The sequence below is a fragment of the Xyrauchen texanus genome, chromosome 24 (genome assembly GCF_025860055.1).
Source record: "Xyrauchen texanus isolate HMW12.3.18 chromosome 24, RBS_HiC_50CHRs, whole genome shotgun sequence".
Lineage (NCBI taxonomy): Eukaryota > Metazoa > Chordata > Actinopteri > Cypriniformes > Catostomidae > Xyrauchen > Xyrauchen texanus.
The window spans coordinates 7,468,107-7,494,736 of record NC_068299.1 but is presented as its reverse complement, the minus strand read 5'-3'; the positions used below and the strand labels follow the sequence as shown (position 1 = coordinate 7,494,736).

The 26,630-nt window shown below is 40.6% G+C and overlaps 1 protein-coding gene across 1 annotated transcript; it reads right to left on the bottom strand.

The window, feature by feature from the left end:
* Nucleotides 1-527: 527 nt before the first annotated feature.
* Nucleotides 528-5,443, bottom strand: LOC127618080 (MORN repeat-containing protein 4-like). Its single transcript, XM_052090320.1, has 5 exons — nucleotides 5,330-5,443; nucleotides 4,958-5,036; nucleotides 4,432-4,546; nucleotides 2,220-2,329; nucleotides 528-1,822 (listed from the first exon to the last, which is right to left on the bottom strand). The coding sequence occupies exons 2-5, from the start codon at nucleotides 5,022-5,024 to the stop codon at nucleotides 1,674-1,676; spliced, it is 441 nt and encodes a 146-aa protein (XP_051946280.1). The 5' UTR covers nucleotides 5,025-5,036; nucleotides 5,330-5,443; the 3' UTR covers nucleotides 528-1,673.
* Between the last annotated feature and the right edge of the window lie 21,187 nt (nucleotides 5,444-26,630).

Sequence of the window (26,630 nt, the reverse complement as noted above, 5' to 3'; positions counted from 1 at the left end):
ACCATTCTGAGCCCTTTTATACCTGAAAATGTATTTGTTTGCTGGAGTAACAATAATAAACAAAACAAAAAATATCTCTGAACGACTCAGTGGCACCAAAGGTTTGAACACTTAAGCCACACTTAAAAATGTATAAATGGTAAATGGTCTTTACTTATATAGTGCTTTTTTTTAACCTTAAGAGGTTACCAAATAGCTTTACACAGTGTCCCAATCACCCATTAACACACACATTCACACTCACACACCAATGGTGGCAGAGCTGCCATGCAAGGCACTAGCCTGCCATTGGGAGCAACTTAGCCCTAACCCTAACCAGTGTTTTGCCCAAATACACTTCGGCATGTGGAATCGTGTGGGCCAGGAATCGAACCGCCAACTCTGCGATTGGCAGCCAACCCACTCTACCACCACAGCCGCCATTGTCATTTTAAATGTCATTGCATTAAATAGCAAAATAACACAGCGAAAATTATGCATGATAGAATGAACATGAGAAAAATAAATTTAACAAGATAAGTGTTTTCTGACTTTTATTTTATGTTCCATGTCAGTGTTTTGATTCTATGCTCATTTAAATAACAGTGAAAAATTATATTTGGTGCCTGTATATTTCTGATAATAGTGACTAAGGCTTCGCTCTGACACTGCGCATGATGGGAAGAGTGAGCTATAAGCATTCAATTCAGAAAATAATAATAAAAGTACAGTTGCAGTTGATGTACTGTATATCTGCAAATCACCTAATACATTTGAAACAATTTTAGTTCCCTGCATTATATAGGAAAAATATCATTAAAAACATTATTTAACAATAGCCTATAATCTTTTAGTAAATAATATGTACTCATTAAGAGCTCTTTAAATTAAAAAATAAATAAATCATTAAGACAATTTGATGAAAAGTAACGTGACTTTTTATGCAAGAACTAAGGCAAATGTGCAAAAAAGAAAGTACATTTTTTATGCAAATAAGTAAAAACAATAGGTTTCCCACACTTTTTCTCCAATTAATTTCTCATTTCCTCTCATCATTCATTACTGGATTACTGGATATTTTCAATTTTTTTATTCACTTCATAGAGATTGCAGATGATTACTTATGCTAAGTTCCAGTATTTCATTATAGAAATGACCACAACTTTTTATATTTTTTCTTATTTCCATACCTTTCCCAGCATTAGAAATGCCAGTTTTTAAATTCCCTGATATTTCCAGGTTGTCCTTGACCGTGGGATCCCTGTACAGTAACGACAAAACCGATATAGTCAAACATAAGTTATACAATCACAGGCTCACAAAGGCAAATTCAGTTCTTTTTTGGAAAGAAAAACAATCTGCCCACATTCTGACCATCCTTATACCAGCCTATGTTTCTCCATGCCCCCATCTCAAGCTTAAATAATTTTGTGATGTTCTTAAGCCACAGAGGAAACCAAGGCAGAGCAACAATGTGAGAGAGATAGAGACATGTCGAATGGTAAATCTTTCATCCATCCCTGAGGGTATGATGGTTCTCACGTATTTTCAAGCTCCGTTTTTTGAAGGCAGTGATCACCTCTGAACACTGATCCATGTTGCTCTTTTCACTTGTGCCTGTGCAATTCGTATTGTATTTGGGGGCCTGATCTGGAAGCCGCAGTTGGGGGTGTTCTCACTGAGGTCAGTTTTTTTCATACAGAGTGGCCACGGGCAGTGGATGCAGAGTTCTTGGCTCTCTGCACCACAGCCTGACACTTTTCACGTTTCAGAAGCTTGTTATTCTCAAAAACTCCCTCATTCCGTGGAACACCATGGGAACCATCTGGAAATGTCAGCAGCCCTAGAAGGGCAAGAAAGACCATATTTTAGGGTTCACACACCTTTTAACCAATGGATTTCCATGACTATTTTCATAAATTTTTCATGAATTTTGCAGTCGTTAATGATTAGTGAATAAGGATTTTCCATGTCTTTAATTTTTTTTTCAATAATTTGCATTACTTTTCCAGGCCTGGAAATTACCTTTATAAAATTCACAGATTTTTCCAGGTTTTCATTTATTCATGCTATCAATCTTCAATCATCCTAAATTTAGATTATATCATGGTGAACCCTTCAGCAAATGCCACAAAGAATAACATCAATTAAAAAAAATAAATAAATATATATATGAACAAATTTGATCATTCAGTTGGTTCTATGAAATGGTGAGTGTCAAATTCAGGGTGAATATTTACCAAATCCTTCAACACGGCCACTTTTGAATTCCCCTTCAAACTTCATCCCGTCAAATCTGCTGAAGATTCCAACCCCTTGGAATTTTCCTTGGGCAAATTCACCCTCATACCTGTTGAACAGACATGGGGTCCACAATGAACAGACATTTTATCCACATTATTGCTTTTACAGTTTCACTAGTGGTCAACCAATATATTGCCGATATTTGGTATTTTAAAATGCAAAACTTTTGGCCGATTAGTTTCTTAAGCCGTGACGGTGCCGAGAATCACCTGCTTGTGCACGAAGAAGCTGTTTGAGACAAGTAAATGAGCAATTTGTTTGTTTTGTTATAATGTGCCATTGTGTTATCACAATAATACCGGTGTGCAACACAGTGTCATTTAAACTTCAAAGTAAATGTGCTTCACATAAGTAAATGCCATATTCACTGTGCTCTGTATGTACAATTAGTTTGACTCAGACATTTTGTGAGAAAATGCGACTGCTTATGCGTGCGTCCATACTGTCCATGGTTCTTATTTCCTTCTTCCTAATGTATTACAATTTGTGGAAACAATTACGAAAATGTAAAGCAAAAACACACTATTTATTTATTTTTTTACAAAAGTTAAAGTTTTGTGTGAAATTTTAAGTAAATATAATGATAAATAAGTGTCATTTTTTAGCCAATTCATGCATGTTTTTTAAGATAATATCAAATTGTGTGATATATCAGCATTATATCTGCCTTTTGGCCATCCTGCTTGGATATCGGCAATTTGTATATATATATATATATATATGTATATATATACACATACATACATACAGTGCATCACGGAAAGTATTCACAGCGCTTAACTTTTTCCACATTTTGTTATGTTACAGCCTTATTCCAAAACTGATCAAATGTATTATTTTCCTCAAAATTATACAAACAATACCCCATAATGACAACGTTAAAGAAGTTTGTTTGAAATCTTTGCAAATTTAATTAAAAAGAAAACGCATGTACATAAGTATTCACAGCCTTTGCTCAATACTTTGTTGAAGCACCTTTGGCACCAATTACAGCCTCAAGTTTTTTTGTGTATGATGCTACAAGCTTGGCACACCTATTTTTGGGTGCCTTTTGGCAAACTCCATGCGGGCTGTCATGTGCCTTTTACTGAGGAGTGGCTTCCGTCTGGCCACTCTACCATACAGGCCTGATTGGTGGAGTGCTGCAGAGATGGTTGTTCTTCTGGAAGGTTCTCCTCTCTCCACAGAGAAAAGCTGGAGCTCTGTCAGAGTGACCATAGTGTTCTTGGTCACCTCCCTGACTAAGGCCCTTCTCCTCCAATCTCTCAGTTTGGCTGGGCAGCCAGCTCTAGGAAAAGTCCTGGTGGTTCCAAACTTCTTCCATTTACAGATGATGGAGGCCACTGTGCTCATTGGGACCTTCAATGCTGCACACATTTTTCTGTACCCTTCTCCAGATCTGTGCCTCAATACAATTCCTTGGACTTCATGGCTTGGTTTGTGTTCTGACATGCACTGATCACAGGCCCCTGAATCTAATCGAAATCGTATTGTGGCAGACTTTGAGGAATCGGCAAACATAGGATCACTGGCTAACATCGGATCACTGGCTAAGACAATCAATACAAGATCATATCGTAATGAAACCGGTGATTTACACCCCTACCGATAACACTGTCAGCCTTAGTCACCACTCACATTCATTACATTTTTTTCCCATACAATGAAAGTGAATGGTGACTGAGAGTGTCATTCTACCTCACATCTGCTTTTGTGTTCCATGGAAGAGATAGAGTCATCCAGGTTTGGAACAACATGAGAGTGAGTAAATAATGTTTGAACTTTCATTTTTGGGAAATCAATTACATTTATTAATGTCTATTTCAAATTTACCTACAGCCTTGTCAATGAATAATGCACAATATTTGTCTTCATCTATTTTAGTGAATTGAGTAAATCTAATGTAAGAAAATAAAAACACTTCAATTTCAACATACGGGTGTACATCTCAATTGCCTTAATTAAACTGTATTAGCCTATATCACATAGTGCCATTATATTACTCTCTAGTTATCTGTATCGTCCAATGAACAACCCAGTTCTGTCACTACATTCACAAAATCCCTTCTAAAATATTCGCCTCACTTAAGGGAAATAATAATAATAAAAAAATCTATAAGCCATGAATTTGATCACAACTTCACTCACCTGGATCCATCAGGAAATACTAGCACCCCTGATCCGTGGAACAGGCCATTCTCGAAGTGACCTTTATAACAGGTGCCATCAGCAAACTTCAGCTCTCCTTTACCGTGCCTCCGACCTGCACAGCAAACACAATTTAACATTTAGCTCACACATTTTCACCAATACACTAATCACATGGACATCTCTCTATGTGTTAACAGCATGTATTGAATTTGCTTTTTGGATAATTAAGCAATTAACTACAACCACCTCAATCCATTCAGCCTGCAATTCCCATATTAATCACAAATAGAGGAGCCTTACGGATCCAAGTACGTAACCAACCCAATTTAGTGCTTTTAAATGGGACTTGTTTTGTCTCCAATTTGCTTCTATTATGATTATCAAAGTTAAATTGCATAACAGATATTTGTATAACAACTACATACATCTGAAATATTAATATATAATATAAATGTGTTAATCAGAAGATAAAGGACATAATAAAACAGCAATTATGCATGCAATCCACGCAGAAATATCTTGCCTTCCTTCCATTCTCCTGTGTATTCTTCTCCACTGGAATAAGTGAAGGAGCCCCTGGTTAATGTCATACCTCCACCAAGCTGCACACAATACAAATGATTATTAAGAAGGTAACATTAACATCATGAAATCCAATGATTATACAGAGAGAGAGAGAGACCAAACCAATTATGTCATAACCGACACAAATTGAAAAAGCCTATAAAGAGTAAAGCGCATAGGCCTATAGTCAGAGTAACGGGTCTTTTACACTGAATGCACTCATACATTTACGGACTGAAAAAAGAACGGCGGCAGCGGTGACGTCATTCCACCTCGAATTCGCAGACCGTTTAAACGCTATTTACGCAACAGTAGAGGAAGAAGTCGTTACCTGAGATGTCTGAATGGAGCTTCAATATCATGAAAACCTTTCGCTTTGTCCTTAACGGATCCGCAGGCAGAATCGGTCTCTCACTCGCCAGGTCTCGGTTCTTCTCGCTGAATCTCTCTTCTCTTGATGATCTCGCGTTGTTTCACTGGCTGGAATCATACTGAGCGCTGATTGGCTAATCGGCGAGTGCAGTTGCCTAGATCCGTTTGTGTGTGTGTGTGTGTGTGTGTGTGTGTGTGTGTGTGTGTGTGTGTGTGTGTGTGTGTGTGTGTGTGTGTGTGTGTGTGTGTGTTCTTTGCCTGAACAAAGAATTTTGAGAACAGTAATGACAAATACAATTCTATAAATATAGTGTAAATACCATTCTATATTGATATAGTAACAGTTAAAAGTAATTTAGATCCAAATAAAGAGTTATGCACAAACTCAGTTTGTTTAGCATTCCATGAACTGTCTAAATGAATGCCTTGTCAAGACATTAATTCAGGGGTGGCGCCAGTGAATTTTGATTGCTGGTGCAGAAGAGGTGCTAAATCATTTACAGGAGGAGCTGAGCTTTGGTCACTAAATATGTGGAAAACAATTTTATGGCCAAGCAATTTTATTAATATAATTTTGCACGTGGTGACAAAAGAAATGAAATCTCTATGCTGCACACTCAATAAAACAGCCAACAAAATTTCAGGGGTGTTTTCAGCTTTTTACAATACTGTCTGAAGCACAGGTACAGAAAAAATAATGAAACCTTATTGGGGGTCTGGGGACATGCTCCCCCAAGAGAAACTTTTTGCAAAAGCAGCACTAAAGCATTTAATTCTGGTGACTTTAGGAGCAGCATTTTTTGTTTTTCAGAAGTTTATGTTTTGTGTTACAATTATTGTAACTGTGCTTCTATGGTAGAACCATGGTGTTGTGATGGTATCAGGTGGTAATACTGCAGTGCATTGATGTACACATTGGTATTTACATAGTATTCCAATGTACATGTAAAAAACATGCAATTATACATTTCAATACCAGTTTGGTTAGAAAAATGGCTTTACCTTGAGTTGTTCAAAAGCTGCATATGCAGGTGTTGAACTTAATCTTCAAGGCTCACCTTGGTAGAAGGGTTATGGTTGTTACAAAGCATGGTTCGGGGCTGCTTGGTTACGGGGGCTGCTCCAACATAACTGAGAGAGAGTTGTGAGACATACACAGTTGGAGTGACTGCTCTTAATAAAGTTTCAACAGTTAAGTTTACCTCCTCGTCTGCTCTGTGTATCATGAAAGTAAATAATCCACTGGAATGTTTTCTGTTCTATATATTTTATATCTGTTTTTACAGAGTGAGAAATGCCCAAACGATACAGTGCATGAGCTGTCTAAACGATTCTGACCATTTTGATAAACCATTTGACTTATTCTTTCAAGGAATCGACTCAATTGACCAATTAATTCGTAAATCGTTCATAACTAGTTTTGATTCTAAACAGGCGACAGAAATACAGGACACACAACATGATTGCTAAAATATTGTCAGGGAAAATGTTTCTTCATACAATCTTTTAGAAAGATAAACGAAGCTACTCTGAGAAGCTGAAAAACAATTTTAGCTAATGACCCTGCATCAGTGTGGAGAGGCCTGAAAGACATGACTTAATTCAAGATACCATCCGTCAACACTGTAGGGTACCAACAACTGGCTGACGACTTGAATGTGTTTATTGTAGATTTTAAAAGTCCATTCTCAAACCCCACACCTGCCCTGTCCTTCAATTCAAACAAACACCAACACCTCCTGCAACCACCCTCCTCCCCCATGCCTGCTACTCAACCTGCACTTAAGATCTGTAAAGAAGAGGTGTTCCAGATCTTCCGGAAACAAAATACATGGAAAGCACAGGGCCCAGAGGGTGTTTCACCCACTTTTCTAAAATCCTGTGCTGATCAGCTGGCTCCCATTTTCATACAGATCTTCAACAGAACATTGGAGCAGTGTGAAGTTCCCTGCTGCTTCAAATGCTCCACTATCATCCCTATCCCAAAGAAACCCTAGATCAAAGGACTTAATGACTACAGATCCGTCACTCTGACATCTGTGTTCATGAAGTCATTTGAGAGACTTGGGTTGGCCTACATGAAAGATGTCTCTGGACCCGTCTAGATCCCCTTCAATTTGCTTATAGAGAAAACAGGTCTGTAGATGATGCCGTCAACATGGGATTGCATCAAATTCTGCAACATCTGGACAGACCAGGGACATATGCAAGGATCCTTTTTGTGGCTTTCAACACCATCATCCCAGCTCTCCTATGGAATAAATTAACCCAGCCCTCTGTTTCCACGTCTATCTGTCAGTGGATCACCAGCTTTCTGACAGACAGGCAGCAGCTAGTGAGACTGGGGAAATTAATTTCCAGTACATGTTTGATCAGCATTGGTGCTCCCCAGGGATGTGTGCTCTCCCCATTTCTCTTCTCTCTATATACCAATGACTGCACTGCCAAATAACCCTCTGTCAAGCTCCTTAAGTTTGCAGACAACACTACTGTCATCCGACTCACCCAAGATGATGATGAGTCTGCACACAGAAGGGAGGTTGAATGGCTGGCTCACTGGTGCAATCATAACAACTTGGAAAAGAGCTTGTAAAATCGCTCTCAACCCCATTCACCCAGCCCATTACCTTTTGCACTGCTGCATTCTGGCCGACGTTACAGAGCACAGAGCACAAGAACCATCAGGCACAGGAACAGTTTTTTTTTCCTGCAGGCTATCCATCTCATGAACAGTTAAAACTATACTATAATTACATGCATAGTCAGTTATATTATTTAACATATCCTACTTCATATTCATTAAATTCCCTTGAACTGGTTTGTATTTGTACATATACTGTACATTTTTGTCTTGTTGTGTATTTCTATATATACTTATATTTGTATTCACTTTTGATTTTGATTTTGATTTTTACTATGTCGGTCTTGTTGTATTGTTTGTGCGCTGGAAGCTTCCATCACCAAGAAAAAAATCCATACGTGGCAATCTGTTGCCTGTTACAAACATTTGCTGAGGGTGCTACGGGTTCTCTTACGAGAGGTTCTCTCGTATTGCGTAAGCTAGCTTACGCTATGGGAAAGATTCATCTTTTCTGAGATATTGAAGCCAAAAAATTATCCTTAATTTTGTATCATTTGTCAACGCAGTGCAGCAACTGCAGACCTTGAGCGGGCTAGCTAGCGAGCTCATTGGTTGCTCTCCGGCAACTGCTGCAGCCTATAGACGAACTTGCGTGAACTCGCACCCAATGAGAGGCGCCCGCGCGCTCACTGTCCCAAAGCCCGCCAGAATGGGCGTGGCTAGGTGCATATAAGCGTAAGTTCGTAGGCTGGAACCCTGATTTTCATCTCTTCAGCGAAGCTCTTCGCATCTCTGAAACTGCAAGAAGCCGCGTCGCCGTTCGAGGGGCATCAAGCAAGCTTGGACAGCGCTCGAAGAAGCCGGCCGCCGCCACCTTCAGCCATACTGCGAGCTACGCCATCCGGCGACGTATCCCTTTTAAAGCAAACTAGTTCCTCAGTGAACTTCAGAAAAGAGCACGAGCGTCTTTTTAAAGATGCCTCGCACCTGCGGTTCATGCCGCACCCCTCTCAGCGCCGGAGACCGCCACATCATCTGCGCTCTCTGCCTGGGACTGGGGCATGCAGAGCTCGCCCGCTGACGGCGGATGCGACCTCTGCGAGGAGCTTCGATGTCGACCCTGCGGGCTCGACTCGAGCGCTCAGGACCAAGCCGCCGCGCCGCCTTCTGTTTCGCCAGCGCCGAAGAAGCGCCGCTCCCAAAGGCTGCCGGAACCGGGTTTAGAAGCGACTGTCTCGCCGGAGCCTCTCCCTCGAGCATCGCGTTCACCCTCCCCGCCCCGGGACGCCGCAGTTGCCGCCGAGCGGCCGCACTGCTGCCACCTCGGAGAGCGAGGCGGAGGACAAGGGCTGCTGTTCCATCATGGCTTCGGACAGCGAGGAGTGGTCACAAGCCTCCTCATCAGCCCAGGAATCCAGCAGGACCCTCGCCGGAGTCGAAGGGGAACCTGAGCAACCGAAGTCCTCCTAGCTTTGTTGAAAGAACGACGGCTCAGTCCCGCCGCGGCCGGACCACCGTCAAAGCTTCGCCCCCTGTCAGTCCCCTTCTCTCAGGCTACTACAGTGGTGAATTCAGCAGCCAACAAGCCGGTGTTACTACCCGCTTGCCTGCACTCAAACGCTGTTTTCACGGCGACACAAAAAGATCTTGTAAAGAGCAAACATGTCTTATGTGTAGAAAATGTGCCCACAATCCAGTGTTCACCCCTACACACAAGCATTACACTTCCCGTGTCCCTATCAGAGAGCAAACGAGCCCGTGCGCGCGTCCCCTCTCTGCCCGCTCTGTCACACGGCCAGCAAACACCTCTCTATGTGTAAGTCCCGTGCCCGTGACTATGCTCGCGCATCACTTAACAGATGTGACTCTTTCCCCATTCATCTCAATCGGGAAGTCACTCGCAGAACAGCATGTCCATGCTGTCTGCGAGCAGTCATGCATAAGCACAATAAGCGCGCTCACACATTCTGTTCAGCCCGCTGTGCACGGCAATCAGGGCGACTCGGCCATTCACCCTCTAGCGTTACGCTTAAAAGTGTGGGAAGCAATCCCAGGGATATGCAAATGGGTGTTAAGCACAATAAAACAGGGCTATTTGCTACAGTTCGATCGCCGCCCTCCCCGCTTCAGGGCGCGGCTCGAAACTACTGTGAACACGGAAGCAGCCTGCATGCTTCGTTCAGAAATAGCAAACCTTCTGTGCAAAAGGGCCATAGAGAGAGTGCCGCCTTCACTGAGCGAGTCAGGGTTTTACAGCCGTTATTTTCTTGTCCCCAAGAAAGACGGCGGCCTCAGACCAATATTAGATCTCAGGGTTTTGAACAAGGTGCTTGCAAAAAGACCGTTCAAAATGCTTACAATCAGCAAACTCCTCGCGCATGTGCGCCAGGGGGACTGGTTTATATCTCTCGATCTGAAAGATGCCTATTTTCAGATTCAGATAAATCCCCGTCACAGGCCATTCTTGAGATTTGCTTTCGACGGTCAGGTTTATCAACACACCGTCCTTCCGTTCGGCCTGTCCTTAGCACCCCGTACTTTCACGAAGTGCATGGATGCGGCGCTCGCACCCCTGCAGAGTCAGGGCTTGCGAATTCTGAACTATTTGGACGATTGGCTGATTTTGGCACAGTCACATACGGAGCTTCTGTCTCACAGGACAGTTCTCCTCAGTCATCTGAACAGTCTGGGTCTTGCAGTCAATTGGACCAAGAGCTCACTACAGCCCAGTCAGGCAATTTCCTTCCTTGGAATAGAACTAGACTCTGTGGCAATGATGGCTCGCTTATCTACACAGCGCACGCCGTGAAAAGACTAGCCGCGTCTTTTCAGATGAACAGCCTCACGCCTCTGAAAAAATTTCAGAGAGTGTTAGGTTACATGGCCTCAGCCGCAGCAGTACTTCAGCTGGGTTTACTGTGCATGCGCCCGCTTCAGCATTGGCTAAACACCCGCGCGTCTCGCCGGGCGTGGGCCACAGGCCGCCAGCCGATCAGAGTGACTCAGGCCTGTATATCAGCTCTGCAGCCTTGGACGGTGGCCGAATGGTATCAGCGGGGAGTGACGATGGGAGCTGTATCTCGCCGAAAAGTCATCTCGACAGACGCATCCAACATTTATTTTGGATTTATTGTGGCGCGGTCTGCGAGGGCTTGCCTGTTTTCGGCCTATGGTCAGTTCAGGAAAAGCTCCTTCACATAAATTGTCTGGAAATGATAGCGGTCGAGTACGCGCTCGTGCGCTTCCTCCCGGTCATTCAGGGTCACCACGTCCTGGTCCGTTCGGACAACAGATCTGTGGTATCCTATCTAAACCGTCAGGGCGGTGTCAGATCCAGGAACCTCTTCCATCTGACAAAACGCATACTAAGTTGGTCCCAGGGCCACCTGCGCTCGCTGAGGGCGACGCACGTGCTCCAGGCCACCTGAACGACGGCCCAGACAGACTGTCCAGAGACAATGTTCCCCCAGGGGAATGGTCCCTGCACGCTCAAACAGTCCAGAAATTATGGCAAATATTCGGCAGAGCAGAGATAGACCTCTTCGCGTCAGAAGAGAACTCTCACTGCCCAGTATTTTTCTCGAGCGAGGACGCGCTGGCCCAGGACTGGCCCAACCGCCCGCTTTACGCCTTCCCTCCCGTCTCGCTATTGCCACAGGTAATGCAGAGGATCAGGGAAACGTGTCACTCGGTGCTCCTCATAGCCCCGCGCTGGGAGAATCAGACATGGTTCCCGGAGCTTACGCAGCTGTCACTGACAGCCCCGTGGCCCATCCCAGTGAGAGCAGATCTCCTCTCTCAAGCTCGCGGCACGATCTGGCATCCCCACACAGAGCGCTGGGCACTGCACGCGTGGGTGATCAACGACTACCCGTCGCTTTGCCAGAAGGAGTAATGAACACTATCATACATGCTAGAGCCCCTTCCACGAGAAGACTCTATGCGTCCAAATGGTCGGTGTTTTCAAAATGGTGCACCGACAGAGACCTGGACCCACGGACATGTGGGGTGTCGTCACTGCTCGTGTTTTTACAAGAGCTGTTGGATAAGGGCAGATCCCCATCCACGCTCAAAGTGTACGTGGCGGCCGTCGCGGCGTTCGCCGAACCCCTGCACGGCCAGTCACGGGTAAAAAATGAGCTGGTCATCCACTTCCTCACGGGAGCTAGAAGGATGAACCCCCCGCGCCCCCCATCGGTTCCTATCTGGGATCTTTCTGTAGTTCTCGAAGCTATGAAAGCCCCCCCTTTCGAACCGCTTGAATCCGTGGATTTGAAATACCTTTCACTCAAAACCGTTTTTCTGACTGCCCTGTCATCAGTTAAACGTGTGGAAGACCTTCACGCGCTGTCTGTCAGCGCTGCGTGTATGGAGTTTGGACCAAGTGACTCCAAGGTCATTTTAAAGCCTAGACACGGCTATGTCCCCAAGGTGATCGGTACTCCTTTCAGAGCACAGATTATTTCCCTATCGGCTCTGCCAGCATCCGATAGCGAACGCGACACAAATCTCCTTTGCCCAGTCAGAGCACTGAGATTGTATACTGCGCGCTCCGCCTCTTTCAGACGCGCTGAGCAGCTTTTCGTTTCGTTCGGAGGGCGCACCAAGGGTCTCGCCACCTCGAAACAGACACTGTCTAGATGGTTAGTGGACGCTATTGCTGCCGCGTATGCGTCGAAAGACCTGCCATGCCGTTAGGCATTAGGGCTCACTCCACCAGAGGCATGGCCTCCTCGTGGGCATGGTCCAGCGGGATTTCCATTCAGGACATATGTGTGGCAGCGGGCTGGGCTTCCCCCTCCACCTTTGTCAGATTTTACAATCTGGAAGTGCCCGCTCTGCAGGCAAAACTACTAGCGGTTTAATACGCTACAGCTCCCTTGGTGAGCTGCACTAATGGGACACATTTCACACAGACCGGCACCGCCGCTCTGTTTTTCCCTTCCCACTATGTGCTTATGTATCACACACACACTGACCCGCACTCTTGCCGGCCAAATATTATTTCCCCACTCACAAGGGCTCCCCCGGGTCCCCCCACCCCCCTGGGGCTCATGCAGTGGATGCTTGGCGCGCACGGCGTTGACAATGGGTTCCCGTAGCGTAAAATAGCTTACACAATACGACAGAACCTCTCGTAAGAGAACGTCTCGGTTACCTACGTAACCTCGGTTCTCTTTAGATGAGTGAACGAGTATTGCGTAGCTGGCCGTGCTCGTGCCACGAGCGATTTTCGCTTCATTCAATGAAAACCAGGGTTCCAGCCTACGAACTGCGCTTATATGCACCCTAGCCACGGCCATTCTGGCGGGCTTTGGGACAGTGAGCGCTGGCGCTCTCATTGGAGCGAGTTCAAGCAAGTTCGTCTATAGGCTGCAGCAGTTGCCGCAGAGCAACCAATGAGCTCGCTAGCTAGCCCGCTCAAGGTCTGCAGTTGCTGCACTGCGTTGACAAATGATACAAAATTAAGGATAATTTTTTGGCTTCAATATCTCAGAAAAGATGAATCTTTCCCGTAGCGTAAGCTAGCTTACGCAATACTCGTTCCCTCATCTAGAGAGAACCGAGGTTACGTAGGTAACCGAGACGTTTCTGTGGACTTTCGGCTGAAGCACATGCTATCCCCTCCCTAGTACCGCCTCTGCATTAAATTATTAGACTACAGAGTCATTTGAATGAGAAATGGTCTCAAAAGCCTCATTTATTAACAAGAGACACTTCTAACACAGGGAAACAGATATACAGCACTTTACTGTATGTGGATCTTCAACTGATTTCTGTTGTTTTTAAATTAATTACAACAACAGCAGCCTAACCCTATACACTTTGTTTACAAGTGAGGAGTGCTTCACAAGTTGTCGTTTTTTGTTTGTTTTTTTTATATGTTTTACTATATTTCCGAGGACTCTATTTATTGATTTATTTATAGAAATTCAGCTCTCAAAATTAGACATAAAAAGGCTAATTGTCACACTATTGACACCAGTGATAATTTCTCAGGGTGGTTAGTTTTGAAAGTCAGATTTTGTCAATATTCATACCTTGAAGAGATTTTTTATTTATTTATTTATTTTAGTTTTATTTCTTTATTTACTTTTTGGCATAGAAAAAAATATATATATATATAATTTAATTTAGTATAGCACTGTACCCTATAGTGGGGCATGTTGTCACACTGTATGTGTTTTCACAGTGGGACTTGCTGTTTATTTACACTGATTTGATAGGAATACATTTATAAAATATGAAACACTAATATCTAAATAAAAGTATTCTACCATATACAGTATCTGTATTTAAAATTTGTATATATAAATTGTATAAAATTAAAATACATAACATTGCTCCAACCTGAATTTTTTCCAGAGAAACCCAGTCTGTCTGTTAAAATATGCGTTTATAATATTGCTGAATATATGCCAGTCTGGTTTTATTGTGATAAATTGTGATATATTGTGATGTCACAGTGCATCCAGCAGAAGTTCAAACACATATCCCTTGACAGCTGATCTCTTCATAAAACACAGCACCACAGGGAGGGCCATTTATAGTCATCGCTATAAACACCAATTGGTTGGTAATGGAAAATGTCGATAAAAATTCACCCTAGAGATCTATGGCCTTTAATAATAAAGATGAGTGCTTCTCACTTCCAAACAATGAGAAACTCATTTTCTAAATATGGTGCAGTATGTCAAACACTGTCAGTGCAATATGGGTAAATAATATGACCATTAGACTCACTCAACTTTTTTCATTATTCCAAATTATTAATCTTTTGTGTTTACCTATAGATTTTTTTAAGCAAGATGTTCTTATAACTACTTAAATATGGAACAGAAGCTAATACCTTACTAATTGTGAGATAATTGATTGTCTATAGTAGTTTTCACCCTTCGTTGCTTTAACCTAAAACCATGAACAAACACTCACTCAGTGTGATTGGGGTATAATTTGGTCCCTGATGATTGTCCTTCACTGGTAGTAAATCAGCATTGCAATAATGCCCCAGAGAAATGGGCAGTAGAGTCCATATGCCCCAGAGTCCGGATGGGCCCTGCAAGCATCACTACACATGACTGCTCATGAGGACTGACCACGCTTTACCACTACCAACACACACACGTATCGCTGCAATAGAGAGTCTGCTCTCCTTGCAAGAACAATCACAAAGGTCAACTTCTAAAATGGGTAGGATGGCGGAACAGAGGTTGTTGACATGGGTCGTCTCGTTGCCAAGCCTAAATTGACCTATAATTCTCTCCAAGCCATAATGTATGAGAAAAGTTGGTTGAACGTGATCAGAGCATCCAACGTCAAGGTTAAAGAAGTCATGCTGTCACACTCTGATTTTAAATCTCCTGTCCTTGAGTGGAAAAGTTTTTTTTAATTTCATAATCTATATTGTTGTCCATGCATATGTCCCTTTTTGTGATTAAAAAGATATAGGATTGTTAAAGGACGTCGTATTCGCTGCAAATCAAAATTTACTTTCATCTGTCAGTGCCAAAACACATAATACTTAAATGAGTAGATTTCCTACATTATTTATAGCCTTATTTCTCAAAATGTATTAATATATCTTTATTCTGACTTTATAAATTTGTTTTGGTAATATTTCACTTCAATGGATGTTCCTACTCTAGTAGTTAATAGAAGCTTCAAACACATAAGAGTGGATACAAATTTAGATGGTCTAAAGGATAAATTAGACATTTTATTATATTGGACGTCTTATTTATTAATTATATTATATTTTAGATTTATAAGATTAATATATTAGTGTAATTGCACACTAATTACTCTGTTTTGTATCCGAGCGGTGTGTCTTTATTTGAGATTCCTTTTCAATAATGTTTCTGCAAGAAATATTTTTGTCAAATTTACATTTAGCACAATACATTTATTATAGAAAAGGGATTAGTTTTATTTTGGTTCTGCTTTGTAAAGACACTTGGTAAAAAAAATAAGTAAAATGTAACAAACATTTTTTAATTATACAGCATATGCAAGATAGCACAAGATAAAGATGAATGGAAAGTGATATTTAGTTCCCTTCTGCAGAGTGTTGCTTTAAGATTGCGGATTCCAGTATGCACACGTACACACACCTCTTGCTCATGGCAAAGACCTTCCTACCTGGAAAAGAACTATTAGAGGAGAAATGAGGGCAGAATCACTGGGGGAAATGGCTGGTGAAGACTTTATTGATTAGTGAGGACTGCCTGATCCAGCACGCAGTATAGCAATTATGTTGGTGTCAACAGAAAGCAAAGCAAAAAAAGACCTTCACCTCAGCCAACTGATACCTAAACACAGCATATGATCACACATGTAGAGAACATCCAGCCTCTCTTAAACCATCTATGAGCATTTAATGATGATAATTGAAATGACCATTTTAACCCTAAGATACTGTACTTATTTCCCCATGAAAGCAGGGCCGGAGCTAGGCATGGGCAGGGGTGGGCGGAGCCCACCCAAACGTTTGTCTTGCCCACCCAATCAGAATTTAGGCAAAGAATGCATTAATCTTTTATTTTTTATGATTTGTGCATTGGTTATAAGCAATCTGAGGTGGGTTGTGTGATGAGAAGTTTGAGGGAGGGCTGTAGACTGCCCCAACCAATCAAAAATAAAAATGTTTTTATTGGCTGAAAGCATCTGCACTCCACACTCACGAATGGCCTTCAGTAGCGGAGAAGCAGATTCTGACAGACACGACATGAGCGATAACATTAACAAGCAGAAGTATTTGCATACAGTGCATACCGTAGATTTTTGGTGCCTTTAAGGAAGTCTATTAGTGGTTCGGTGTCGCTAACGAGAGAGATCTTGCGTGGATATACCAATTGGAAAGCAGCACTGGAATGTGACGGGTATGCAGAAACATGCATCCAGCCACTGTCACGTACAGTCTATGGCATCCTGGTCCAAATTAAAATGGCGGGGAGGCGTCTGGCGAAACTATAGACTGCATGCTAGTGGGTAAAACGCAGTTGGAAAAAACAGCTATTGTGTGAAAAGCATTGGAGGTGTGGTTACATTTCTATGTGTAAACGAGCAAGGACCGTGTGGAACCATAAAAACATCAAACAATGATACATATGAAGGCCTCTTCCTTAACTTGTTTGAATACACCTTAGAAAAGGATCCATTTTTGGCCGATATAGTAAAAGGCATACCAAAACAATCAGAATGATATAATTGAAACACTGGCTGATATGGTGCTTTCTGAGATTAAGTGCAGATACACAGATGCTGACTCAGCAGGGTTTTGCCTTAAAAGTGATGGGACATGAGACAAGATGTGGAAAACTTGTCTGTAATGATTAGGTTTGTGTGCAATTCCTTGCCAGAGGAGCATTTGATTGGGTTGCTTGACTTGCATCAACTAGACGCTGAATACATTTCTACTCAAATATTGAGCCACCTCTCAGCTGCTGGCTACTGTGCTGACAAAATAGTTAGTCAGTGCTATGATGGTGCCTCAGTGATGAGTGGGGTATGAGGCATTGTACAAGCCCTGCTGAAAAAGTTTTTTGACTTTGCCAGTTCCCTATACAACTTTTTCCATCACCACTATGTGGCTGAGAAGTATGGTGGCCCTTGTCTTAAAAGATTATTGGAAATTTGATGAACAAGCCATTATGATGTGACAAGGTGCATTATTGAGAATGAAGACATTCTTCTCAGCAGCCTCTCAAACATTGCAGAGGATGATTTGGCCACCAATGATCTGAGCACCGAGGCAGCAGGCCTTTTAATCCAAATCAAAAAGGCAAAACATTTTTTGAAACAGGGACATTTCTAGTCTGGGTACTTGGTGTCCTGAAACCAGCTAATGCTATTCTCCAGTCTCCGACAGTGGAAATGTGTAAAGCTGGTGAGGTTGTCAGTGCATCTTTGGAGTCCCTAAAGGCATTCACAGAGATGGGTTCTAAAATACTCCCCAGTCAGTCTCTGCAGAGATCCTTGCCTTCAGTTCTCCACAGGGCCATTGTTGAAATGGAAAATAGATTTTCCACAAATGTTGTTGACTTGATTAAAGCCGTATCTTGCCTTGTGCCAACATCTAGTGCATTTCTAGATGCCACATTATTGAGCCTTCTACATTTGCTTGCTGGCACTGCAGATAGTGTAAAACTGGCAAATGAAATTATTGTTACCAAACCTATGCTTACGAAACAATTTTCCAAAAAAAAAAACACTTAGAAGTTAGTTGTAGTAATAGTTGGTAGTTTATTGTTTGTCACTGCATTTTGTATTTTCCATGAAATAGCAACCAATGTAGCACCAATAAATAAATAAATCAAATCTTACCAAAAAAAAAAACAACTATTTATCTATCCATCCATCCATCTATAAGTATGATCAACATTCAAATTTGCATTTGCTGCCGCTGATCCAGAGAGAGCAGTTGTCATGTGAAACAGTGTCACAAATAGTCTTTTCAAGCACACGGTATCATTATTTCTGTGTTACAATAATTCAAATTATCACAGAAGTACAGGAATAAAAGTTTATAGTTCGGATATAAACACTGATGTCTACAATAGTGATCAAAATAGAGTAAATTTCCTTTTGGAAGTGACTTGATGATTCAAATAACAATTGTATCAATTACATTTTTACATCAGTAACTGTTAAACAAGTGACTTTTAAAAAATGTATTTGTCATTGAATTATTAATTCAAGGGATTTGTTCAAAAACACTGATTTATCCAGTAACAAAACCAGCTAGGTATTTATGAGAGAGTCATTGATTCAAACCGATTAAAAAATTAGTCATTTACATTTTTATATTTATGCATTTGGCAGACGCTTTTATCCAAAGCAACTTACAGAGCCCTTATTACAGGGACAATCCCCCCAGAGTAACCTGGAGTTAAGTGCCTTGCTCAAGGACACAATGGTGGTGGCTGTGAGGATCGAAACAGCACCCTTCTGCTTACCAGATATGTGCTTTAGCCCACTACGCCACCACCACTACATTTGCCAGTTTTACACTTTCAGCAAGCAAATGTAGAGGGCTCAATAATGTGGCATCTAGAAATGCACTAGACGTTGTGTTTTATAGGAAGCCACTGGTTGTAAAAATCACCGGAAGTTTGACAAAACAGTCAGCAATTGTGTCAGTGACCATTGGCATGCTAGGAGATTCAAATAGTAAATTAATCCCTACCTTGTTGTTATAAGCATTTCTATAGATAAGGAATTCTTCAATTAATTATTCCTCTTATACTTAAGGTTACCACAACTTAAGACATCGTTCAAGGTTTTATCTGAAGACATTTTCAGATTTTAATACCTAAAACGCTCTTGTGAGTTCTTCCCCCACATATTCAGAGTCTTGTTTTAATACAGTAAGAGCTTTCGTTGCCAATTCAAAAACGTCACGTTAGAACTAGCAACGGACGCTTGCGCTCTCGATGATTTACTGGAGTAACAAGTTAGTGCGTTTGTGCATGTGTGTGACAGTTCGTATTTGAGGGATCGAAGAGATAAAACTCAGAAAATGAGAGAGATCGCTTCTGGGATTACCTTTTTTGTTGCAGCTCTGGTCAGAAGTTTCAAAATTGCCAAGATGCGTGCCACCATATTCCCTTTATAAAATGTAACCATTTTTTTTTCATCCTCACTGAGATGCCGGAGTGCGCTGACATGACAACTCTGTTTTTCTCTCACGAGTGTGTTTGTGTGGGTGTGTGTGTGGGCGGAGGTAGCTTGGTGTTTTACACTACAGTTATTTAAGGCTGATTAGGTCGAAATATATTGAAACATTAAGAGTTATATCGGATAATAAAAATTGTTGTGTTGATCAAGTCGCGGGGACTCGAGTCTCAGTGTGCGCAGTTATATTTGCGTACACTCAAAAATATATATTTGAGCCTGTTATTTTAAACTAAAGGATTGACACATTTAGGAATTATGCATTTCCATTCCATCTAAAACAAAAAGTATATTTAAAAACAATAAATACAAAATATAAACATTTATATGTTGTAACAAAATTTTATTATATAATTATTTATATTCTGTCACTCCCCTAATGAAAGCTATTATAAATTTAATGGAGCTGGAGCAGTGATAATATTTAGGCTATTATGAAGCTATTTCTGCATAAAGTACAGTTAGTGTTACTATAGTAAATTCAAGGGTGGTGATGTGGAATTCTGTGCCGAATTCAAAAGGTTTCAAAATCTCGAGCTGGGGTTATCACTGGTTCTTTCAGTGCTGTAATCGTAAAGAGTGCCCATTTAAGAGTTTGAGGCTGTGTGGTTTGATGTGTCTGGTGTACAAGTAGACTTCAGAATCAGGTGAACCATGTCGCAATTGCAAACCAACTGGTATAATGGAGTCTAGATAAACATTTTAATGCAAACAGAAACTTGACGATCGATTTGATTAATAAGACTGATGAACACCCCCCATTTGCAGGGTTGGGGAGTAACGGAATACATGTAACGGGATTACTTATTTAAAATACAAGTAACTGTATTCCACTACAGTTACAATTTAAATAATTGGTAATTAGAATACAGTTTCATTCATGATCGCATCATGATCCTATTTTATTATAAATTTTATTTCTTTATTCTAGTTTGACTTTTCACTTTTCTAAACTAGTTTCTAGATTTTACCTTTGATATTAGGGCAAAAATCATATTCTTGATAATCATTTTTGTATTGTTTTTCTGTAAAAATATCTAAAAATCATTAAAGTTCAATTTGATTTATCTTTTTATAGAAACAACACTTTATAAGATATTTAGGTTTTTCAGATAATGTATTTTTAACATGTGTATTTTGTCTTACTGTACTGGCAGAGATTTTATAGTCAAAACAAGTGAAAAATCTACCAGTGCTGAAGAAGTAATCCAAAGAATTTAGAATATGTTACTGACCTTGAGTAATCTAACGGAATACATTACAAATTACATTTTACAGCATGTGTTCTGTTATCTGTTGTGGAATACAGTTCAAAAGTAACCCTCCCAACCCTGCCCATTTGTCACCTAACACCCAGTCTCTCCTAATTGCTCTCAGTGCCCCCTGGCATCATTTAAATGCCCCTTGGGGGCAAATTCAAACAAAATCTTCATTACAGGAAGGCGTAGTAAATGAAGTCAGTATAAAGACATTAAAATACACAGTCTTTCTAAAGTATAACCACAAAATGTAAACATTATTTGTGTTACCATGATTTTAATGGAATCAAATCTCTGATCTAAATGATAAAAATGCCTACAGGATAAAGCGTTATCAGCGTTGCGTCATCACGTCAATGAATTTGTTATATTGTATATAACTTTACTCTCATAAGGTTAGTAAGTGATTTTATACTGTATTTACGTCTTGTGGCTATTGTTACGACCTCCCAGTCTAGGGTTGGAGAGTTCCGGGTGGAGAGTTCTCCTGTTCCAGAAATGAACACAACCACCGCTTTTCAAAGGTAACAAAATTACTTTTATTTAAATGACAATAAGGAAGTATCACCAGGCTTCAGGAGGGGGAAAATACAAAAATACCATCTAAATAAGTAGGGTTCAAACTAAATTACCTAATGAATTAAAAGTACAAATAAACAACAAATATCCACCCTGTCTCCATTCTTAGAAAACAAATGCGTAGCCAGGAAATTCCTTTTGGGTGGGCCTCAATAAAAATGGATGGGCAACATTTTTGCCCAAATGTTTTTTTTTAAACCAAAATTTCCTTAACAATAGGAAGGTACCACATTCAAACAGTTCTTTTTCACTTACAGAAATGTGAATATATGCAATTTTTATAAATAAAATAATTTTATAAAAATATTTTTGATGTCAAAAAACAATTATCTCTAATATTCTAGGTGGGCCTGTGTCTAATTTGAGTGGGCCCAGTCCCACACCGACCCACCCTTGGCTACCCTACTGTTAGGCAGAAACAGGAGAGGACAAAAAGAAATGGCACACACCTCCCGGCTTCCATAAACATAAGATTAATATAGAAAATCAACAGAAGACTTTAGCTAAAGGTCTATGCAATGGTCATAAAGTGCATACAGCACACAGAGAGGCACAAGCTGAATATGTGTTTTGTGGTAATCAACCTATGCCACAAATGCTGTCGATTGAGCTCAACTTGAATTGAACAACGGAACAATTCAATTTGCTTTAAGATACACACATTAGCTTTTTCAAAGCTTCAGCTACAAAAAGATTATTGCTACCTAAACAGCTCAAGGTGAGGGAACTGTAGTATTATTTGGGTGTGTGTTGAAGGGACAAACACAATCTGTTCTATTCTGCCTTCTTCCACTCCATCAGCATGCCTGGCTAGTTCTGCCCAGTGCCTCTCTCACCAAACAGTTATAACCATTAATCCCAGGCATGCTATTTATACTGCCTAATTGTGATGAGTATAAATTATCAATTATAGTGAGTACCTAATTGCCCTTCATAAAGTCAGTTTCCACCTGGCTTTAAAGAGGGCTGTTTACAGTAAATAATGTAACTAATAGCTCTCTTCTTTACATGGACAATATATCTTCATTTTTTAGTGCGGTGAGCATGAGAGTTGCTCATAATTGAAGGGGGCAATCAAGGAAAGGCGTGCAGGTGGTTCCAGGGGGACTCGTTAAGATTTAATGAATTATGATGCGACCTTCTGCGAACAATGAGCAATCAATGCAAGTGCTGAGTGACAGAACATCACATCGACTGCAGCCTATAACCTCAGACTGTGTGTAATTCTTTCTTTTCCACTGTACATTAGCAGTGCACTAACTCGAGTGTCCATTCACAGGAGATTTTGTGATTATGCTGCACCCTGCAGTCCTATATGTATCCTTTCTCTCTATATAACCTTTGTCGTTCTACTTGATCTCAGCCAATGATATCTGGCCCTACACATACATTTAGAAGACTGTGTGGATCTCTAAACTCTTGACACAACACACAGACATGTGCATTTACCATGTGACAGTTGCAAGTAGTTTTTTATACTGCTTACAGAGCCTTGTCATTTCTACTGACATCGTAAGACCACAGTAGATATGGTGAAAGGGAGAGGTAAACCCTTGTCTTCTGATAAGATTTCCCTCCAATTGCCATGACATTACATTTTAAGGAAACTTATTTTATTTGATACAGCATGTCATTTTATGTTATTTTCTTTAAGCCACAGTTGTGTGACATCTATTTTATTCTATTCTGGACCAATGTCAACCTTTTTCATTTTTCTGAAACCATCTACAGTGTGAGCAAAAGAAGCATTGCCAACAAAAGACTCATTTTATGCTACCTTTTGTAAACAACTCAGGGAGTGGAAACCAATGGATGTTTTTTGTGTGTTGAAGGGACAAAACAATCTTTCTCTTCCACAAAAACAACTGGATTCAGTTCTGCCTCCTTGAAGTTTATCTGAAAGATCATTTTATTTGGTATGGCCATTTTTTTTTTTTCAAACATCATGTCATTGTGTCATTTTTCAATAGCCCTTCTATTCTATTCTACTGAGGTCCAACATCCAGCTTTGTTGCAGTGAGTAGATTGTGGCTGGACTGCAATGGCAACATAGTTTCATAAAAAAGATGGTGAAATTGTAAGATATCTTACAACTTGGCTTGTATGAAAAGGTGCAACTTTTATTCCTATTAAGACCAGACAGTCACCAAACAGAATTTCAAATCGTCTGTGAACATATTTGGTTGCTCGTTCCATATTTAGTAATGCAATACAAATGACTGTCAATAACCTGTAATACACTTCCCTCATCTTATTCCAAACCCCAATATTTTCCTCTTCCCTGGTACACTAGTTCTCATTTTCCCTGGTTATTCTCATATGATAATAATGTGGTTTAGGGTTTGGGTAAGACTTTATGCTTAGATTTAGGGTTTGAGTTAGAAGTTAACCTATAGGAAGAAATCTTCATAATATTGTTTGTTGGTTCATTTATTTTTCTTCATGGGAGTAAAATTAGTACATTTTTGTACGAGCCAACTTGTATAATTTTTTATAATTTCTTACTATTTTGACACTTGGCTTATAGTATTATTTCATATTGTCGTAAGACCGGGTTGGCAATGCCAGTATTCTCTTAAGTTGTTTCACTTTCCCAGTCATTACTACATGTTTTGACTGTGTGGTACCTGTAATGTAAGCATGTAGAAAATCCGTAGAGTGAACTGACCTTTACCTCAGTGAAAGTGTGTGTGTTTGTACAAAGAGCCTGATGTCCATGACTGTGTGGCAGTGTCCCCTGGTGTAATTGCCCTCTTTTGCTATGATCCAGCCCCTTAACAAATCACCAAGCCACTTTCCACATCTGCTGCATGTCAGCATCTGCCAGACGCACTCACCCATCCGGGACGCTGCCAGAGAGCCTTCATTACGCCTGCTGCTGAACAGGTAGAACTGTTTGGCAATTACCAAACAATGTTGTTGACCTTGTGCCCGCCTGGACATTCTAACACATCACTGACATATTATGGCCAAAAGTTTTGGTAATGCCTTACATCTGAAGTTTTTTATGAATGTGCTTACTGAGTAAACTGTTTGTGGCTCCTATTTGTTCATGCTTTTTTATTCATGCTGTTCAAGGCTTTTTTTAAAGGTGGTTGTGACCCATCTGACCTGTATTGTACAAATTATTTTCAGATGCATCTAAACCAGGGGTTATCAGCCTTTTACCCAAGGACCCCCTTTTCAGACTCTCAAGCCATATTCACACTAATCCATTTAAGTTTGAAAACTGTTTTCAGTTCCAAAATTTGCCGTTTTGGAGAACAGTTTTGAAAGTCTCCAAAATATCATTGAAGTATGAATGAGAGGTGCAAATGTAGCAAAATCTGTGTTTTCTTGCAAAAATGTATTAGTATGGACACGGTCTCAGACAATCTAGGGAGCTCCTAATAAAAACATGCTAGATTGCCTTGGTAACATTGTAAAACTATAAAAAACAATTTTAGAACATTATACATGTTTTCTTTGCCATGTCATCATCCCATCGTATTGACCTATACACAAATTTACATCCATTGTATGATGGTTTTATGCTCTAGAAGTAACCATATAATTCAAAGATTGTCTAAAAGTTTCTTTCGTTCAACCAAATTTTCTTTAAAGCAACAGAACAAATTATAAACATCTAGAAACACAGAATATATTAGAAAAAGAATAATAGATAGACAGACAGACAGACAGACAGACAGACATGCTGCAATTTGTATGCACTGATTTGTATGCATTGTTCTCTCTGAATTGCCTGTAATGCAGATTAAAGTATGTTGAGAAATTACTTGACACACATTGTTTTTCTTTTTTGTTTTTTAGACAGATAATCAAACTCCTTTTAATCAATGTATTACATACGTGTGAACTTTTTACACCCCTCATAAGATTTTTTACTTTTCTTTTTCTCCATTTAAATAGGAGAATCCACAAGATGTTTAGTGCTCTGAAGCTGTAATCTTCAAAAGAGTGACATTTTAGCTGTTTCCCATTCCATTGTCCATCTGCAATCTGAACAGGAATAAAGAGACAAATCCAAACAAAGAGTATACGCCCATCCGTAAACAGAGCTTCACTTTAAGATGGGATTATATGAATGATCCAACATTTAGCACACCCAACTGGCCTCCCTGGTGCTCTGATGACTTTATGGGTCAGGAGGTGGGGATGCTGGAACAGTGGGGAGGTTTGTTCATAAGTGTGTTTCCTCCCCAGGCTGTGTACCTCTGAGCTTAAGTCATGCTTTTGCCCCCAGCAGCTGCTGTCCTCAGATTCTCCACCGTACCTTTTGTGGGTTCTTTATCTCCAGTACCTGAACTTGTGTTTTGCCCCCTGGGCCACACTTTTGTGCTCTAGTCCTGTGTAAACAGATGTGCATACTGTCCGGCCTGCAGAGAGGAAGTTGTAAACTTTCAGGAAAGGATTCAGTACCCATTCTTATGGAGCACACTCGGTGCAAGCCACCGGGCTTACACATGCTAATGCAAGCAAACAGCTCCTGTTCGGACTGTAACTGTCTGAAGTTTGACCATGTTACATCCACAAAATATACCCTGCAAATGCAATTGAATCGCAAAGCAGGGGAGGTTATGTCGCCCTTTTCCACAAAAGAGAGGAGAGCAAATAACATCTATGATCTGAGGAGTGGTTTGGCAGTGTTTGTGCATCTGTGTGGTGCTCTGACAATGCACTTATCTTTTTGATCTACTGTGGCCCTAGAAATTGTTTGAGCTCTTAAGCCATACTTTAAAAAGTTTCAATTTCACACCAAGTGACATCTGCAGAGAAATTGTTTTTTTCTCAGAACTAACTTTACTAAGTTATTTTTAACTTGCTGGTCTCAAATTGATTTTTATTTATGTTTGTGTGTGTATGGATATAGTCAGTTCCTCTCAAGTTCACACTGCTATTCTAGCAGAATAACAGATGTAGTTCATCACATTAACACATTAACATGTTTCACTAAGTTTGACAGCCAGAGGTGTCCAAATTCATTTTTCCTTAATTTTGAAAAACATATCTATTGTTTTAACATTTATGTGTGGCTTAAGGGTCCAATTACTTTCCCGGGGCCACTTGAAATATCTCTTGGCATAGGAGTCAATAGCTTTGGCTCTCTCTGATAAACTAGATCATGTTTATGCTGATGAGCCATGGTTGTGATAGAACAATTACAGTCA

Coding starts and splice junctions, on each gene's coding strand:
- LOC127618080 (XM_052090320.1), bottom strand. CDS start 5,024: ATGACATTAACCAGGGGCTCCTTCACTTATTCCAGTGGAGAAGAATAC. Junction 4,547..4,957: donor CACAGGAGAATGGAAGGAAG/GCAAGATATTTC, acceptor TTTGCTGTGCAG/GTCGGAGGCACGGTAAAGGA. Junction 2,330..4,431: donor GTATTTCCTGATGGATCCAG/GTGAGTGAAGTT, acceptor TCTGTTCAACAG/GTATGAGGGTGAATTTGCCC.